The following is an 18,747-nucleotide window of genomic DNA, read 5'->3' as shown; positions in this document are numbered from 1 at the left end:
ATATTCTAAAACTGACAGAGCTTAAAATATCAGCCCAACAATTTTTATAACACTTTTTATAACACATTTAATGCTAATAGAGAACAGTCAGACTGGGTAAAAAAAACAAGGTAAAAACAACACCTTCTTTGACCAAGACAAAAAATATGCTCTTGTAAACTCTTGAGCTTTGCTTATTTACTTCTCTAGGCTGATAGATCTGGGCGATTCTAGTTCGCTACTAATCTTACTCTACAGGCGCTAAATAAAAAATCCTTTCTGGTCTATTGTCTGATGATCTATACAAGCCTAGCTTGATCCAGTCTGCAATTAGATTACAAAGTGAGACTTCAAACGGAACCGACAGATATGTCAAATTAGCAAATTATTCCAGCCATCAACTGCTAACAGACAAGTCGACATCCCTCCCACATCACTGTGCAGCGAGTGGGAGTTGAGCTGAGGGAGAATTCACTTGCTATTTTTATGTACTTAATGTTTTATCACAATTACAAATAACCTACTTTTGCCAGATCTGTAATATGGATTCCAAAATTCCTAATCAGGAAAATAGTAAGGGAGATGCCTGTATTGTTATGGAATGGCCAGCATTCTAATCAACCAAGATAGTTGGTAAATGTAAAGAGCAATATATATATCTAAATATATATATATATATATATATATATATATATATATATATATATAACAGCATTGGCTTTCATCGTCACATTTTGGTTGATTACAGGTTGTTCCGTTCGTTATATATATATATATATAATATGCATAGATAATGTAGATTGGCTGACTAGCCACCTTGCAACACTTGCCATATGGAAGCTGCAATGGAGGTCTGTGCTGTAAAGCCTTTATTTGGTCTTACTTGGCATTAAACCCCTACCATTTCACCAAGTGAAAATATTTTAGTTAATATAAGGACAACTTGGCTACCAAGGTGTGTGTGTTTAACATCTGCAAAAACGCGTTTGCAAAAATGGAAGGAAATAAAGTCTGCATTATAGAAGTACTGAAAGATGAGAATACATGATAAGTGCTAATAAAGCTGGCATGACCACAAAAATGCAGACTTAGTCTTAGCCAAACAGAGCTTATCATAATATCACCAGAAAGGTTCACCGGCAGTTCACACAATGGATCCATTACAAACGCCTGTCACTTGGCCTTTTGTATGGGTTCAATTTATCAAATCTCCTGGCTGCTAAACCAGGGAGAAAACATGTATCCACCGGCAAGAATAATAAGGCAAAACAGTCAAGTGTAAACCAATAAGGCTGTTATCCTTGGCAATATTGACTCTACATTATTCCCTCCAGGTTACAGATAATTTCCTAGCTCGGAGTCTGCTAGCTACCCAATTAAGGGGTTAATTGTCATGCCAGAAAGGTCTCCTGGCGCCAAACGCATCATTAGGAACATCAAATAAAAGGAACGCCTTAATAAATGTGGTTTGCCTTTTCTTCTTGACTGAGGTCGACATAGAATTTTGTACTGTCTTCTGTAATTTCAGATATTCTTGAGTAACCCGGTATACAGTATATTATTATATATTATCATTCATTCAGCATCGACAATTTACTTCTAATGCCTGTGCATGTGTGCACCATCATGTTCATGCGCAGACACGCAGTACTGCTGTAAGATCGAGAGCCAGCGATTTTATGTGAAAACTGCTTGTTTTACTGGGAAAAAAACCCCAAGAATAATAAATTTTGTATCTTACAGATAAGCATTAATACCCTAATATATTCTCAACACCTTATAATTATAACAAGTGTCCTGTTCGAAAATATTGCATTATCTAAATACCAGAATCGCTTTCAAATCGGAAACAATAAAATATTTTGTTTTGGACGGGATACTTGTAAGTAAGTTCTACTTTATCTGCAAAAAGAACGGGACAGATAGTCTAAGATTTATTTGCTTAGCAAGTAAGAGAGTGAAAGTAATTGTCACTGGGCCCCCCCGTAGAGACTTTAAGAAGGAGCCTCTAAACAGGTTCATACGTTCTCTTTGTTGGGTATGTTACCTCTGCATGTTCCAGCGCTGTGGTCCAAATAGTACTGCTGGGTGCAGCTGTCATACTGGCATTCGCCGAACAGCAGAACCTTGCCTGGGTCCTTGCAAGCCGTACAGCCCGATGCAGAGTCACACGTCAAGCACTGACTGTTACAGGCTGAGCAAAAGAGATACGACAGGAGAATGATCAGAAAATGGAAACGCCGTAATTTTAACACCCATTTTTTTTTAAAATAATTTTTGTGATTTGCTGTTCTTTTGTATATATTGAATATTATATTTTTTTTTTACATGTATTATATGTAAGTAAATTCAAGTATGCTTTTGTATTTACTATGTATCATTTTGTATTATTTGTTATGTTCCAAAAATGTTTTTTGGAAAAACTTTAATAACGATATTTGAAAAAATATTGCACGTCAATCCACAATCATTAGTATATTTCATCATTAAGTTGCCCAGCAAATCAGAATATGTTTCCTAAAGAAAAACAATGATCCCAAGTGCGGCATTTTGTCCGTTACTGTGGGGGAAAAACTGATTAAAAGAAAAAAAATATTATTTTGCTCCAGTAAGTTCTAATGGACATGTTCTTTATGGAAAGCCACAGCTGGAATGCACGGAAATTCTATTCGTGTAAGGGAAATTCTACTCATGTGGGAAAATTCGACTTTACAAAAAGGGTAGTTGATACCTGGAACAGACTTTCAGTGAAGTTAGTGCAAAGGAATTCAGAATTCAAGAAAGAAGTGCGTAAAGCTGTCCTAAAGAATTAGTAGACAGATAATCTATAATGGGCAGATTAGAATAGCCAGTTGTTTACTTTCTGATGTTACTGTCCACATATATATAAGTCATTTCATTTGTATGCACACATAGATGTATTTATTGCAACTTAACTAAGTAGGACGTCTATTATAGTCCAGTTTGAAAGCATCCATTACTTTTCTCTCTAGCAGTTCCAAAAACACTTATTCATGGTCCTCTTGAAAGAAAGTAAATACCGTACAATGATTGGCACCCCCTCCGGTAATCTAAATCTCTTTATAATTGAACTTGCTTTTTCTTTCAAAACTGTTAACTCAGACGCTAAACATTAAAGAACAGAACCAAAAACAGTTACTTATTAAGATATTTGTCTTGTATTTATTTTTCTAATAGGTAGATTGTTATTTTGTTAATCATAGTTTGATCTTCAAAAAAAAACTGTTTCAGTACATCAAGAAAACGTCCAGTGCACTTTAAATTCTTTGGCTGTATGGTGACATTTTTTTTGAAGTCTAATGAAATCCACTTTTCAACATCACAGGTTGCAAGGACCTCTTAACTCGTGCTTTCTGGCCAGATCTACCCACTTCCAAATACAGTTCTTGACTTACTTGCACGTAATAAATAACGCAATAATATTATCCCACTTCCCAAATGAGTCATTAGCAAGATATGTGCTTCGGGCAGGTTAAGACATGATTGTATGGCCCCAATAAAGACATCAGAGGTGTGGCTTGCTTGGGTAGTCACAACATATCCAAGTCGGGAACATTTCCATGGGTTCTCTCTCGTGAGTTTCTCTTTATACATAACCTAACCACCGTATGAGTCCCAGAATTTCAATTAGCCAACTAAAACTATAAGACAAAGTGAGGCTTTTGTTTCCATCATTATCAGCATTTTCAGGAACATCTAGTCGACACTTTTTTTACCTGCTGTAAAGACTCCTTTAGTTGCCTCTTGTCTTAGATTCAGGATAGCCATATGACTTTCCCATGCATGTTTCCATTTACTCACTGTATCAACCTCTACCACGTATCTACAGGTATTTGATGCAGGACTGCACACAAAGGTTTCTGATGATATGTACATAGAAGGTGAATGGACCCGTTCAATGAAACAATTAAGGGGGCTGGTGAAACGGGAAGCAATGTATGTTTTAATATTCTGTTATATGGCCACTACCCCCACAGAGATCTGGGTCCATGAGATCAAAATGTGTATTATAGTGGCATTATAGTGGCATCTTAGCTGTAAAGTGAGAAGCAGAATGAGCTGTAAGTTGAGACTTCATTAAGTTCCAAAAAGCAAGCTTTCATGTTCCAAAGACTAACACAGAGGTATATCAACAGCCAAACGAAAGGGACCTCCCCAATTTGGCATTAAGCTTAAGAAACCGAAGGGTGGGTAAAAGCCGTAACTGTGTTATGCCAAGGCCCTATCAAAAAAAATCCTTTCCGAGTCAAGCACTTGAGAAACCTTAAAAGTATTTACCACATATTTAATTCAAAGATTGAAAAAAAGAGATTTGCCAGCCTAATCTCAAATTGCTTCAAGAGATGTTCCTTAAAAAGAGCAAGTACCACTCTAAGGCTGAGGAATGCCGATTACTGGCAAGAGATACCAACCTTTACAAACACTGCCCTCACTGTAGTAGCCTTGGTAACACGACTGAAGACACATGCCATTGTGAGACAAAACAAGGCCTTTTCCACAAGAAGAGCAAGAGGTCACTCCGGGGCCACTGCAGCCTTTACAGGAGGGGTGGCAGCCTGTAGGGAAAACACGTAAAGGAGTCATAAAAAAAGGACCAACCAACTGATTTATTATCTTCAGAATTGTTACAAAGCAAAAGAACACCAGAAACAAAGAAAGTGAAGGCAGAAATTGGCTAGCACCAACCTAAATGGCTCATGAGAAATATACAATTCATTTGTGCTCTATAGTTTTACCATGTTTCTCGTTCCTGCAGGATATATTTATATATATAGTTCCCAAATGCCACCATCACCCTTGAGCCCATAATTAATCAAAGCTTCTTACTGGATTATTCTTGGCATCAAGTGCATGACAACAGACCAAGAAAACTCATACACTGTAAGAAAATGTTAGTTGTTCTCTACGATACAAATGCCTTGATACAAATATTTGAGGTTACACACAACTTTTTTTTCCCCTCCCACTTGGATTTAACATAACTGTTTGAAATCCATAAGAAGCTGCTTACGTTTACAGGTCCGACCCTCTGCGTAAAATCCAGCAGGACACTCAGGGACGCATCGTTCTTCGCAAAGGTAGTGCCGAGAATACGGACATTTCAAGCAAACACTTCCCGTGTGGTGCAGGTTGGCGACGCACAACTGGCACTGAGGGTGACAATCTTAAAAAGAGAAACACAAGAAGTTATAGTCAGTAATAGGATTCTGAGGGTGTTAATTAAGATCATAGCAAGTTTGCTCAACTACTGGCAAAAAAAGTGAATTTGAAAACTAGAAATTAACAGTTAATCCAAAAATGTAAAAAACCTTATGGTATTTTATTGATGTTCAGTTTTTAAATATGTTACAGTTCAATCTACTCCGCTTGAGTCTACTCAAGTAAAGAATTTGAATGCGATACAATAAATTACACGTTAGCATCAGCTAAAAATACTAAGGGCATATAAACCAATTTTTATAACTTGTGCCCTCATTTTTTTTAAAATTTTTTGATTTAATACATGATTCATATTAAATTACATGACCAATGTACCAAAATATAAAACATTGCTGTAAACAAAATAGCTAACAACAAATAACATTAGGCACTTATTAACAATATAATAATATTATCAATATTAACAATGACCATGCAAAAATGTGTGAGGTGTTATAGGAATAATTTCAATGTTAGGCAAGTTTGTTAACAAAATTATAACTAGAACAAACTGGTATTCTACTCAGAACAATAGACATTTTATGTTTTTAGATTTTTTTTTTTCATTTTAAACTTGCAGTAAACTTCTTAATGATCCTAAAGCCAATAATGCATTTGTGACTTTTTTAATTATACCATATTTTTCATATTTTAAATTTATATGGATTTTTTTTATTATGCTTTATATTTTGCATAATAATAAATAATTTTAATAAAGGCTAAACAATCTGGTGTGACTTCTGCTCTTCCAACAGCGCTACCTGCGCTAGAATTGAGACCTCCACTCTGTAAATCTTTAAATTAACTTGCAAGGGTCTTTACTCTTTACTGTTTTACTTAACAAAGTAAATATTTACTTACCATACATATAAAAGGTACAATGGAGTAGTGGATCATTATAACCTATGGATAAAACTATGTACAAGATACACTGAGAATCGAAGATACTAGTTGGGAACGGGGAACAATTGCTTCTCGGGTGATGGATAGGAAGGTTGAAAGGTGAGGTGCTTAATAGATGTTTCAAGCACAAAACCCAAGCAGGCAATCAATAGTATTGAGCGGCTTGTCTAAGGGGGAACCCAAGGAATAACTCAACTTATCTGGCCCATTAATAAAATCTTATCAAACCTTTAACTCTCGAAAAAGAGAAAAGGCAGTTTACTGCTGAAGGATGCAGGACCGCAATAAAAATAACACATATGTCAGCAGGGTGGGAAAGATTGCTGCTCTCTCTTCAGCTCCGAGAAGCAATATAAAGTATGTTGCAGCGTTACCTATTTCTTCTTAGTAATAGAATATGTAGAGGAAACACTTGCCCATATTTTAAAAGGGAGCAGATGCTGAACAAAACTGTGCTGGGATATGGTACAAGTTCTGGGATGACTTAAAAAAAAAAGACCTGGGAGTTCATGAAATGTTGCCACAAATTAATAAAAAGTGACCAAAGTATTTTCAGAATTTAGACTGTCAGTCCTACTGATATTAATGAACTTCTTCCTCAACTTGTCTCCTCCTAAGGAGTCAAGATCATTTTGTTGAGTGTAAGGCATTTTATCAACTAAAATCAAGGTATTTTGGTGCACATAGTCAATGTGTGATGTTGTCAATATGGTAGCCAGTCAGACTTTAGTAAATAACCTTTTCAGATTAGTTGGTCTAGCCTGAACAGCTTGACTTGCCCGTCAACATGGCGTGACTCAACTATCGATCTATTTAATCATTTTCTATTACTTGCTTTTATAGGTGGGGAACTACTGCTGGAATTTAAGCACAACGCATAGAAAACAAATCAGACCAATAGTTACAGTATCCAGAGGTAGTGCTACCATATATGCATATTAAAGGGGCACTCTAGCCATCATATGAACTTTAATGCATGGGGGGATTCTGCAGACCCCAGTCCACATGTGTGGAAAGTGGTGCTGTTTGATTTCAGTGGAAGCACTTTCCTGACTGACAGCAGGACAGCGACTTCTATGTAAGGTAGGTGTTTTATTGTGATTTTTTCTTTGTTTTGAGACAAATGTATATTAACCCCTTCAGGTCTGGGACGTACCTGGTACTTCCTGGTCACAGGTCACCGGTAGACCGGGATGTACCAGGTACGTCATCCCCAAAAACCGCCCCCACATCGCCACAATCGTGGTGATCGCGGGGGCGCTGCTGCTGCTGTTGTCTGCCCAGGAGTCTGGGCAGACCAGCACAGCCTCTCTAAGCCCGCCCCCAAGCCTACGATCACTCCCACGGAGTGATCCTGTAGGCGGAAGCCGCGATTGCAGAAAAACCTGCAATCGCGTTTTCAGATGCCACAGGCAGCTTCAGGGAAGGGGGTGGTGTGTTGATTGGGTCCCCACACAACTGTGGGGACCTGACACAACACCCCCCTGCTGCCTGATCGCTCCATGAGAGCGGCAGTGCGGCATTGAAGGGGTTAATTCACGTTTTTTATGGGGCTCTGCTGCTGGTGGTCTGCCTGGAAGCCCAGGCAGACCAGCAACAGCAAAAACGAGCCCCCACAAGCCCTTTGATCAGTCATGTAGGACTGATCAAAGAGACTCCTCCCCTGCAATCTCCAGTCTATGGGAGATTGTGCCCCAGCTGCCAGAGGCAGCTTCAGGGACAGGGTGACAGGGTTCTTTGGTCTCCACATGAGTGTGGAGACCAGCCCCCATCCCCTCCCTTGCTCAATTAACCCCTACCCCCCTTGCTCAATTAACCCCTTCAATGCTGCGATGGTGTATGACCTCCAAAAAAAGTTTAAAAATTGAAATGCGCATGTTCCCGTTTTGCCCTTATAGCTTCCTCAAAAAATGCATGAACCATGCATGTGAGGCCTTGTTGGAACCGAGGGATGTTGGTGAACACAATTTGGTGTTTTTTTCTGAAGTTGCACCTGTGCCAGAATGACCTGTCATACAGGGGCCCAAGGTACTCAGAGATGTGAAATTCTTTTGCGTATTCCAAATTTAAGAGGCGTGAAATCTTGCACGTTTTTTTTTTTTGCTCAAATAAATTGCTGAAAAACGGTTCATACTTGGTTATTAAAAAAAACTGAGAGATCTGGAGAGCCATGAGTACTTATCAATGTTAATTTATGTTAATGAAGTTCTCTGGATATATGAGTCTATGTTTTACATCAATAAACTGTTCATTCCTGCTGTACTCAGTTCAAGGTAGTTGTGTCTACTTATTGGGTACACATAGCAGGGTTCCAAGGTGCGCATGCTGACTGGTGCTGGAAGTGATTCCGGGGACAACAGGAGGATACTGGGTGATCTCTGGGAGTTACTACAGCTCTCTTGGTGAACCCGTTACAGCACCTATTCTATACAAAATATAATATGAAATCTAAAGCAACATTGCAACATATGCAAAAAAACCCATAAAAATACCTCAAAATTTGGCAGCAATTGCCAATAAAATCCATGTTTGAAAAGTGTCAAAATGACCCTAGTTGTACACCTTGACTTATCTACTGTTCATAAACATATAATTTTGGGGGGATAATCAGTATCTGTGACAACTATTGCAGTTATTAGCCTACCATGCCAAATTTGAAAAAAATGCATGCATGCCTTGCAATATTTGCCCTATACTGGTCAAAATAGATGAAAATCTTGGCTTTATTGGGTGGTTTCCAAATAAGGACAAGTTAATGAATATATTTTGGATAATTTTTTCCCATTGGTTCAATGTGTGTACCATTGTATGTATACAAAACTGTATTTTTAATTCCCCCCCCACTTTTTCCAGTTTATTTCAAACAAAACAATGTACTACCCAGCTAAATATGGTTTCAGAAATTACAGTTGAAGAAAGACATAGCAAAAACACAAAAACGGCTCCAGTCCTTTAGCGACACCTTAGTATCAAAATCCCGGTCCTGAAGGGGTTAAGGTACTCAGAGTACCAAACTGTCCCTTTAAGTGACTGCTTAAGCCCCCCTATTTGGATAATAAATAGGTATGATTTATACAAAAGCCCATCTACACAATCTATGCTTAGAAGGCAGATGGATGAAGCCACAGTAATTTACTCTAGGGGTTATTAACTTGACTACAATTAAGGAATCTACAAACTGCAGGACTGAAAGCAGACTCATGGATTCCATACTGGGTCTGCCAGTACCCTCCAAAATACATATCCATGTTATGTGAATAGTGACTAGTGGGCTTTTTCTCTTAAGTAAAGAATCTCTGATTGAAACAATATCTACCATTATATTTTATTACCAGTAGATAAGCAGTAGTTATTGACTTGTAAACAATTAACATATCCGAAGCAATTTCAGGCAGAATTTTATTTGCTTTAGAATCATTCAAACCTACATTTTAACTGGATAACTATCGCCCTGTCTAGGCGGCTTCACCCGTAAATTTGTTTATTGCCTCCTCCCCATGGTTAATAGGGGGTCCAATGCCATTCCAGTTGTTTTCCTTTCATTTCTTTGTGTGCTGCTGCAAACTCGTTTACACCTCGTTGACATGTTTCCTTTAACCATTCCTCACTTATTTCTCCATGTAATGGACATTTCCAATACATGCTTAACCCAAAAAAACATTTTTGTAGGACTTCTCCAAATTGTAACTTATTATGTATCTCCTCAAATTTTGGTTTTGTAATTGTTAAGGGGATCAGGAAACAAAAGGAAGGCTACGTAAATATATGCCCAAAACAAGTTTTAGGCAGACCAACCATTACATATAGACAGGTTTCTTTGGTTGGGGGGATGATGGATTTACTTCTGTGATGGAAAAAGATAAACATTGAGCCCCCAAAATCAGATACAGTTTAGGATTTTACTTAAAACTTAATTTCAGAAAAACACGACTTCCAAGCCATTAGGATTAATGGATATGTAGCAGTTCAGTGCTACTTGTCTAGTTTCAGAAAGTGAATGGATGAGTATAGACTTATCTATCTGATTTAAATGTTGTCTGCTAAGACTCCAAGGAGCCAGGAAAACACAACATAACCAATGTATCTAGAAGGTCACTTAACTTGTGAAGGCATTTGTGGCATGACAACATATTCATTTTTTAAACACTGCCTAAAAGCATAAATCGTTTTTACAAAAATATGGGTTTGTTTGAAAAGATGACAGGAAGGTTGTTGCCCACATGAAAGTTATCCAATTCAAAGCTCTTTGGAAAGCTCCGCACAATGATGTCTGATGGATGCCAAAGATTTTTTGGGGAAAATATTGTGACATAGTGACACTTCCGCTCCTACCTACCACCCGTCTCTGGAAATGTTCTGGATTCCATTTGACCAGCTAAATAATATCAATGGTAACAAAAGTAATTTGCAATATTGCATTGAATACAATGGTATGTTTAACCCCTTAAGGATCGGGCTGTTTTTTTATTTTTGGACCTTTTGTGACCAAAGCTGTTTTAACATTTTTGCGGTAAAAATATAGTGATAAATTGGGAAAAAAAAACACTTTTATTTGAAAATAATTTTACTCATCTACAAAAGCTAATGAAAAAAACCTGGTAACTAGGTTCTAATATATTTCCTGAGTTTATAAATACTCAATGTTTATGTTTTTTTATTGCAAGTTATAGGGCAAAAAAAGGAGCTTTTTGGTATTTCAAAACTATTTGTTTTCAAATCTGGTAATTCTGCCACCATGTCCTATTTGGGACATCATTGGAGCCGACCAGTTCAATTTATCCCCATCAAACCACATACTTTTGAACACTAGACACACCAGGGTATTTAAAATGCTGGTATTTTAAATTTTTCCATGTACTCATTCTACCTCATTCTACCACTAGCATTTGCCCAACTTTGTGGTAGTAATATTTTTAGTGGTTTTTTTTTTTTTTACACAACTTGTACTTCAGGTGTAGATTTACAGCTCCTGGTGTATTTCACTGCCAAACAACACCCCAATATGTGTTCAACAACATCTTTCGAGTACAGTGATACCACACATAGATGGGTTTGTCTGGTTGTTTGGGGTTTAAAGGCCAATTTTTCAACATTACATTTTTGGCATCTGGTCATAGAGGGGACTCGCCAAACTTGGGGTACGTAGAGGCGTGCTAAGCAATATATGGCCATATAGTGTGACAAAATCTGGGTATGCGCTGAATTCTTGTTTTGCTTTCTGTACTTCATGGTCATTATTATTTTAGCAGCCTTTTTTGCTTTTTAGGTTGTGTGCTTCCCTATTTTGTATTCAATGTTGTTTTCACACTTAACATGAAAACTGTCCACTCTGATGCTTGTCAAAAGATTTACAAAAGAAACAGAACACAACAGATTTATAGGTAGCCTATGAAATATATTTTTTCATAATTCAGTTTTAATTTCAGCAATATTCTTATACAAAAACATGATTCTACCGCTAAAACAAAAAGCACTTTAGGAGTTAGTAACTTTATATTCTCTTTGTGTCAAGAATGGAAATAACACAAAATAAATCCAGCTTGGGTATTACATAGAAATATCTCACAATAAGACATACAGTGATGCGGGAACATTCTCAGGCATAAGCTTTATGCACAGTTACACTTACCCACGCAATATCCTACTAAGTTTAGGTACTGTCCTTCTGCGCAGGTGGTCTTGCAAGCTCCATCAATGAGAGCAGCATGGGGGTGGCATGACCGGCAATTTGCACTTGTAGGGCCACTGCACTCTTTGCAAGATGGGTGGCATGCTATATTGGGGATGAAGAGAAAACACTGCATCAATATATTGATTATAAGCAACCCCCATCCCCTCCAAAGTTTGCATGCCTGTGTTTTATGGGAATGTACTGTATTTTTCATTGTGGTGCTTTGCATCACAGCATAGTTTTACTATTTACAGATGTACTTATATTTTTAATCTATAAATGTACTAATTTACTACTGACTCTATGCACGTACTGTGCCTGTGTTTATTTGTGTTTTGTATATATATATATATATATATATATATATATATATATATATATATATATATATATATATATATATATATGCTAATTTATTAGCCTGTAGTTGGGTCCTGGCTTTTCACCTTTCTTTCTTTTCTCTATATATGCAGGGGGCCATCTTCTAGGTCTACCTGGTACATCAGTTTTGGCACACTTTAGACCAAATTGTTTCCATACCTCTATGTCCTTCTCCTCTTCATTCCTACCTATATAGACTAGTAGATAACTATAAAATCACTTTTTAATGATTTTTTTTATTCCTATTGCGCAATACCACAGATGGTTACAGATTTTTTGGTGGGGGAGGTGGGCTAAAGACTTCAGTACCCTAGAAGATCCAGTCCTCTTTAGGCTTCAGTCTGTAACAAAAGAAAGGGGCTACAAAGGGGCTGGGGAGTGCTGCCACAAAAGAGGAAGGCTGGGAACATTGTTTCCACTATGGCCACATGGAGCACCAGCCATGGGTTTTCACCACAGTGGAACCAAGAATCACAAGATCCTCAGGCTTCACAAAAAAAGTAAAGTGAAAAGTCTATGAGTGGTCAAAGTTAGGCATGCTACACCTGTTACTACATTGAGTCTGCAAAGAAGCATAATGAAGCTTTCATTCTCCCTTCGCTGATAAAAGCCCCCGGGAGGCGTTAAAGAGTTTATGTTTGGGTACTCATGATTTGGGTAAAAAATAGTATTACAACATATATATATATAGGTGTGTGTGTGTGTATATATATATATATATACATACACGCACACATAACTAATGTGTGTGTGCATATATTTTATTACCATGGTAACTCTGGTTCTAAATCAGTTTTAAGCTGCTACTCACCATGGCAAGCAGAATCCTTGCTGTAGAAGCCCTCAGGGCACTGTTTCAAGCATGTCCCCTGATACAGAACATCTGGAGAAGAGCAAGCTGTGCAGTTTAAATGGCCTTCTCCTGCACAGCTTTGGCATGAGGAATGGCACTCTGCAAGAAAACAAAGTTGGAATCAATACATAGGCCAGAAGGTTTCTAACCAACTTGTGAGGTGAAATACAATAGTTTACAAAGCATTGCAAATGCTTACTCCACATCAAAGACAAGGAAATGTCCCAGATTTTGATTTGTTCCAGCCTTGGTATCCATACAACATAAACCTTGTAGACTGCTTTTAGAACTGCTGGTATGTTACACACCCAAAATCACATTCCATCTGTCCACTCGTGTTGGTATAAGTTGCGAACATTTTGGCATTTCCTTCTTGTTCCTATCTATACTCTATCCAGCCCAAGGATCTCCACTTTTAAACCTGCCTTCCATGCTCATCCCCAAACACCTTGACCATCCAGCCATCTCTTTCCTACCCAATATCTTGACCTGGACTGAAGATACCGCTTTCTTTACATTTTATTTTTTGGCAGTTCCAACTATGACCAAAAGGGATCTAGAATACAATTTATCAAGGTATATGACCAGTTTTCTGTGTTTCTCTGTCTGCTTTGTGTGGATTGTTAACGTTTGTTGCACAGCACTGGACGGAATACATTCTTGCCAAACGATTTGCTTAATGTTATTGAAACTGCTTTATGTCAAGAAGTTTCTGGGCTTCTTCTGGGCCCTCTTCAAATCAGTGCTGATATTCTAAATTTAAAAAAATCACCATGTTATATATAGGCTTATATTCCCACTTACTGGATTTGATATGGTCTGATAGGTACAAGAATCAGAGGAGCAACAGAGGAAATCATTGATATACTTCAACTTTCCAGGTTGTCCCTCAACGTAACTGGGTTGTCAACCTGGCTGAAAACCAGCAATGCCTTCACAACCATTTAAAGAGATTTAAAGCTAAGCCTTCACAACCATTTAAAGAAAAGTTCTCCCGTCTAAGATAAAACCCAGAATTCAGATTTAGATATTACAACTTTAAGATGTCACATTTGTCTCCACCCAAGGAATAGCATGAGTACTTTATGATTATTAGCCTCCATGATTAATATGCTGTATAAGATTAAGATATAACATTAGATTTAAGGATAATACAGAGTTTCCCCTTAACCCAAAGGATTTAACATTTGATTGTTACTTTGAGATGCTAAATAGAGAACATAAGTGAATATTATCTTGTAAAGTGGTTTAAAGCACATGCTTAAGTATTACTCCATTTCCCATTCCATGTATGATGGCTTAAAAAACAATCAATAATTCTTGGTTTTAAAATACCCATAAAATATTTAGCTTTTTAAAGCAGCCATTTTCATATAGATATGCACAGATGTCTCCTCATACACAGTTCAAGGAATTTTATTGTATTTCCAATCTTTTCATTTTTGTGCATTGAAATCCAATGAGCCGTTTAGGGCGTAATTATCTCGCCTAGTATAACATTATAGCGCGCAATGTGTTCGTCATCATCATATTATCTCCATCCTACCATTTTTACTGTCCATCGACTGTATGTTTTGTCAAGGCTGAGAAACTTGGACAGTTGCTATTTTGTGCTGAACATGATGTGTGCATTCATTAAACTGCCAGGCCGTGAGCAGAAACGCATACCATTTATCAAAGTCTGGCTGTCGGGGAAAGCAGTGCAAGGGAGAGTCATATTTATCAAACATTAGACCCACTAGGGAAGAGACCCGTGTCGTTAGGAAAGTTCTGTATGATTACAACGGATCGAATACAGCACAACAAACAAATTACTAAATATGTAAAATTAAAAATGATCAAATACAGAAAAGCATCATCAATAAAATCTTTGTTTGTGGGTGATGACTCGACGTGTACTGTTGTCATGATTCCACCCTGCTAGCCCGGACCATGCGTAATTATTTCGCTGTCATGTCGATCTGCTACCACTAGTGGCCACCCTCCTCCCTCTGGAGTGCTCAGAAGCAGATTATCAGGTTATCAGGTACAGCTGCACCCATTACCTGATTGAAGCCCTGCCTTTAAAAGACCTGCCCTGCCCTTCAGTCAGGGCCTTTGCATTAAAGTGTTTGGTCCGCTCTGCTTTGGCCCTGACCCTGACCCTGACCCTGTGTTGATCCTGCCGTCTGCCCTGCCAGTGGGCATCCTGCCATCCACCCTGCCAGTGGGCATCCTGCCGTCCGCCCTGCCAGTGGGCATCCTGCCGTCCGCCCTGCCAGTGGGCATCCTCCCTAGAGACTTACTGCCTGTACTTGTTGTTCCTGTTACCTTCAATAATACAGTACCTTTCAAAGTATTCTGCCTGTGCTGTGTTTCATTGCGCCTGTCTGTACCATCCCACTAGCCGTTATGCATCGTGGGGTACAGACAGAACCCCTTGTATCCCCTGCGACTGGGCTCCTACCCGACCTGCTTACCAGGGTCATGACAACTGTTAAGGGTGCTGTCCTACTTAGACTTAACATTAATTGCACTCTCTAGCTAGTTAAAGAGACACTTTAGCCATCATATACACTTTAATGAATATGATGTTTGAGAGGTCCTTTTGAGCTGTCCCTTTTGCAATTGCATGGGGGGTTCTCCAGAATCCCCCATATGTATTACCCACCAACAATTTTCAATACCAGAGATGTCTTTAGCTGAGCACAGCTTGCACTTGATAAATAGAACCCTAGTCAGATACAGTGATGACAAACACTGCGGACGGAGGTCTGTTCAGCCCCCTGTGTGCATGCGTGGAAAGCACTACTATTAATTTCAATGAGGGTGCTTTCCTGCCACTGATTGTCTTCTTCAAGAATCACTGGACCATGGAGGAGGAGTGCTTTATGATGTACAGTAACCTGCCCCATAAGCAAATAAACCTTAGCAGATCTATCATTTTATTTTTTTCCCTGAAAGTTTAATTACATAAAAACAAAACAGAACACATTTTTCAGTTTCTATGGCAACAACCATCACAATCAGTAGCCGGTTTTGAGTCTTTGAGAATATATGAATGAATCGAAAAAGGACTAGTCGGCCTTGGCCAGTATATGAAAGAGGGGTTCTAATCACATACCAACCGTCCTGTTCTGAATACAATAGCATGAACAGTAATGTGCAATGTAAGATTAACTATCTTGGGGAAAATGACCAGGAGATGTCAGTCATTTATCATCGTCTTCTGTTTTCTATTCTAGACAGCAATTGTTTCCACTACAAAAAATACAATGTATGGAAAAGCCACTATCTGAATTACTTTTGTGAGTAATTGAACGGTTCCAAAAACAGAATACATTATGCCCTTTATGAGTAATTTCAAAATAGCATTGAGGTTTTCTTTCAGGGTAGATATTTCCAATGAACTGTCATGAAAATGAAAGAGTAAAGTTTATAGAGAACATTTCTGGTTATATATTTGTATTGCCTATAGATGTCTACAGCTCTAAGGCTCTTTGTGGATCTGGGTAAGTAGTGTTATAATTACTAAGGACAGAAAGCTTCACGTTCAAACTTGAAAAACAAATCAGCTGTTTGTTTTCTGAATCTCAGTATTTATCACATACAATTCCAATTATTTTAAGACAATAGAAAGAAAAGCAGGTGAAACAAGAAGAAAAGGTTGGGTAAAAGTGATTTCTTAGAAGAAAGTAAGCTCTTACTGATGTTGTTAAGGGCTACTAAAATGGCTAATGGTTTGCAGGATAAAAAATATCAGGAAAGACTAAGAGATAGCTGTAGCTGGGAGGGAAAGGGATGTGATAGAAACATCTAAATAAAAGTACAGAACAAAGGATTATTATAAAAGAGGGGAAATGTCAGGTTTAGATGTAAAGTAAAAACAAAAGGCTTTCATTTATTCAGAGGTGGTAGATAAGTTGAACAGCCACCCAGTTGGGTTGCTAAAGGTGAATACAGTGCCTAAACGCTGCTTCCATGACCCAGAGAACCCGTGCTTCATCCACAGACTGCAGGTGAAACTCTGAAAGTTTCCAGTTATACATATGGCTAGCCTCAACCTATGACGAGATCAAGGACTTATTCTTCATGTTAGGAAAACCAGGCACGTAATGGTTCTTGAGAAAGGTTCTCACCCTATTGAGAGTGTGCCTTGACGTGGCGGGTGAGCTTAATTATGCTTTGGCCAATTCATATAACCAAAACCTCTCATTTATATTATGTTTATATATTTGTTGCCAACTTTATTAGGGTGAGAAGCGCAGACAGTTTTTGTTTTTTGTATACATTGTACGGCCAGCAAACTGTTTTTGCAGCATGCTTACACCTGTTTGGTAGGCCTCGTATTACGCATTTGTATTATTTGAGCCTGAGACTAGCTTAGAGCACCGACATTTTTCTTTTCCCTGTTTGCACATATTTGAGGTTGTTGGCTCCTCATCAGTCTGGTTGCAGCTTGCTGTCCAGGGGTTAATGGGGAGGAGGTTTAATTGCACCTCCCCCAACACATTAATAAGGTTTTGGTAGCAGTATAAACTGCTTTGTGTGCCCACTATGTAGGAGGTGAGCGTAGGTTCTCACCCTATTGAGAGTGTGCCTTGACGTGGCGGGTGAGCTTAATTATGCTTTGGCCAATTCATATAACCAAAACCTCTCATTTATATTATGTCTATATATTTGTTGCCAACTTTATTAGGGTGAGAAGAGCAGGCAGTATTTTGGTTTTTTTTCGTAATGGTTCTTATTTGCTGTTAAATTCTATGTTTCAATGTGTTGTCATCAACAAGTGCCAAATCGTACTGTCACCCAAATGATGTTGAAATGAGATCCAAATAACAAAAAAAACAACCAAAAAACCTTCTGGCTAATGTTTTCTCCTTGGCAGAAATTCAGAATAAAATTGGTTATTGCTCATTGTTTGTAATGACTAACTAATTAGACGAAGAGTAAAACTTTGAAGAAACTGTACTAGTAGAACACTATTACTCTTCTTCTTACCCTGTGTAACCCATAGCCTTAAATGCCTTCTGACCACAATTTGGCTGGCTTTCCTCAAACTGTCAAATAAAGCCCTGAGAAGGTGGGTCTTGGCTGATATGATTCTGACTTACGAATCCACCGCGCTATCAACTGTACTTGTTGTTATAACATGTTAACTATGCATATTACATCAAACTTCCAGTCTGTAATCTACTGATTTGTCAAACACTGCCAATAATTTCATCACCACCTTGCACGTACCGAAAACTGATGCTGAAAAGATTTTCTCTGGACAATATATATATATATATATATATTTATTTATTTATTTATTTATTTATATTTATATGACTCCCCAAAGAGGAAAGGTGAATGTATGAGACAAAATAACACTTCCCTTACAATATCACAGCCACTTTATTATACTCCTCATGTGTCAAAAAACAAAGACAAAAATGAAAAGTGTGAATCGAAAAGTTTCAAAACAACCATACACCCCACAGTGATTGAATTTACAGAGAAAAGGCCTCATCAATCAATTGATCTTCTTGACGAGTGCCTTTATAATGTCTCAGGGAGAAAAAAAAGTGCAAGACAAAACAAAATTTTACTTAAGCCAAGTCTACAGTACGAGGTTTAGTAAGATAAATACATGGAACATTCAGGTTCATGCATCTCATAAAAACAGAGACTTTGATGGCAGATAATCTAGTCTGCCCATTTTTCCTGATGGGCAGACCAGTCTTTGGTCTTGTCATAATTAGGGATACCTGCTCTC

General features: G+C 38.0%; 1 protein-coding gene across 1 annotated transcript in view; it reads right to left on the bottom strand.

The window, feature by feature from the left end:
- Positions 1-18,747, bottom strand: part of LOC149284296 (extracellular matrix organizing protein FRAS1-like) — a 196,768-nt gene that overhangs the window by 59,016 nt on the left and 119,005 nt on the right. Inside the window, exons 18-22 of the mRNA XM_089496882.1 lie at positions 12,966-13,106; positions 11,732-11,875; positions 5,012-5,164; positions 4,413-4,556; positions 2,027-2,173 (exon numbers count right to left, since the gene is read on the bottom strand). Of these exons, the coding sequence (XP_089353008.1) occupies positions 2,027-2,173; positions 4,413-4,556; positions 5,012-5,164; positions 11,732-11,875; positions 12,966-13,106 (729 nt within the window). The remainder of the gene's footprint in view (positions 1-2,026; positions 2,174-4,412; positions 4,557-5,011; positions 5,165-11,731; positions 11,876-12,965; positions 13,107-18,747) is intronic.

This window comes from Sceloporus occidentalis, unplaced genomic scaffold (assembly GCF_023333645.1).
Source record: "Sceloporus occidentalis isolate IW3139 unplaced genomic scaffold, rSceOcc1.0.p SCAF_95, whole genome shotgun sequence".
Taxonomy (NCBI): Eukaryota; Metazoa; Chordata; class Lepidosauria; order Squamata; family Phrynosomatidae; genus Sceloporus; species Sceloporus occidentalis.
Note: the sequence above shows the minus strand (reverse complement) of the source record. Positions and strands in the feature narration are given on the sequence as shown.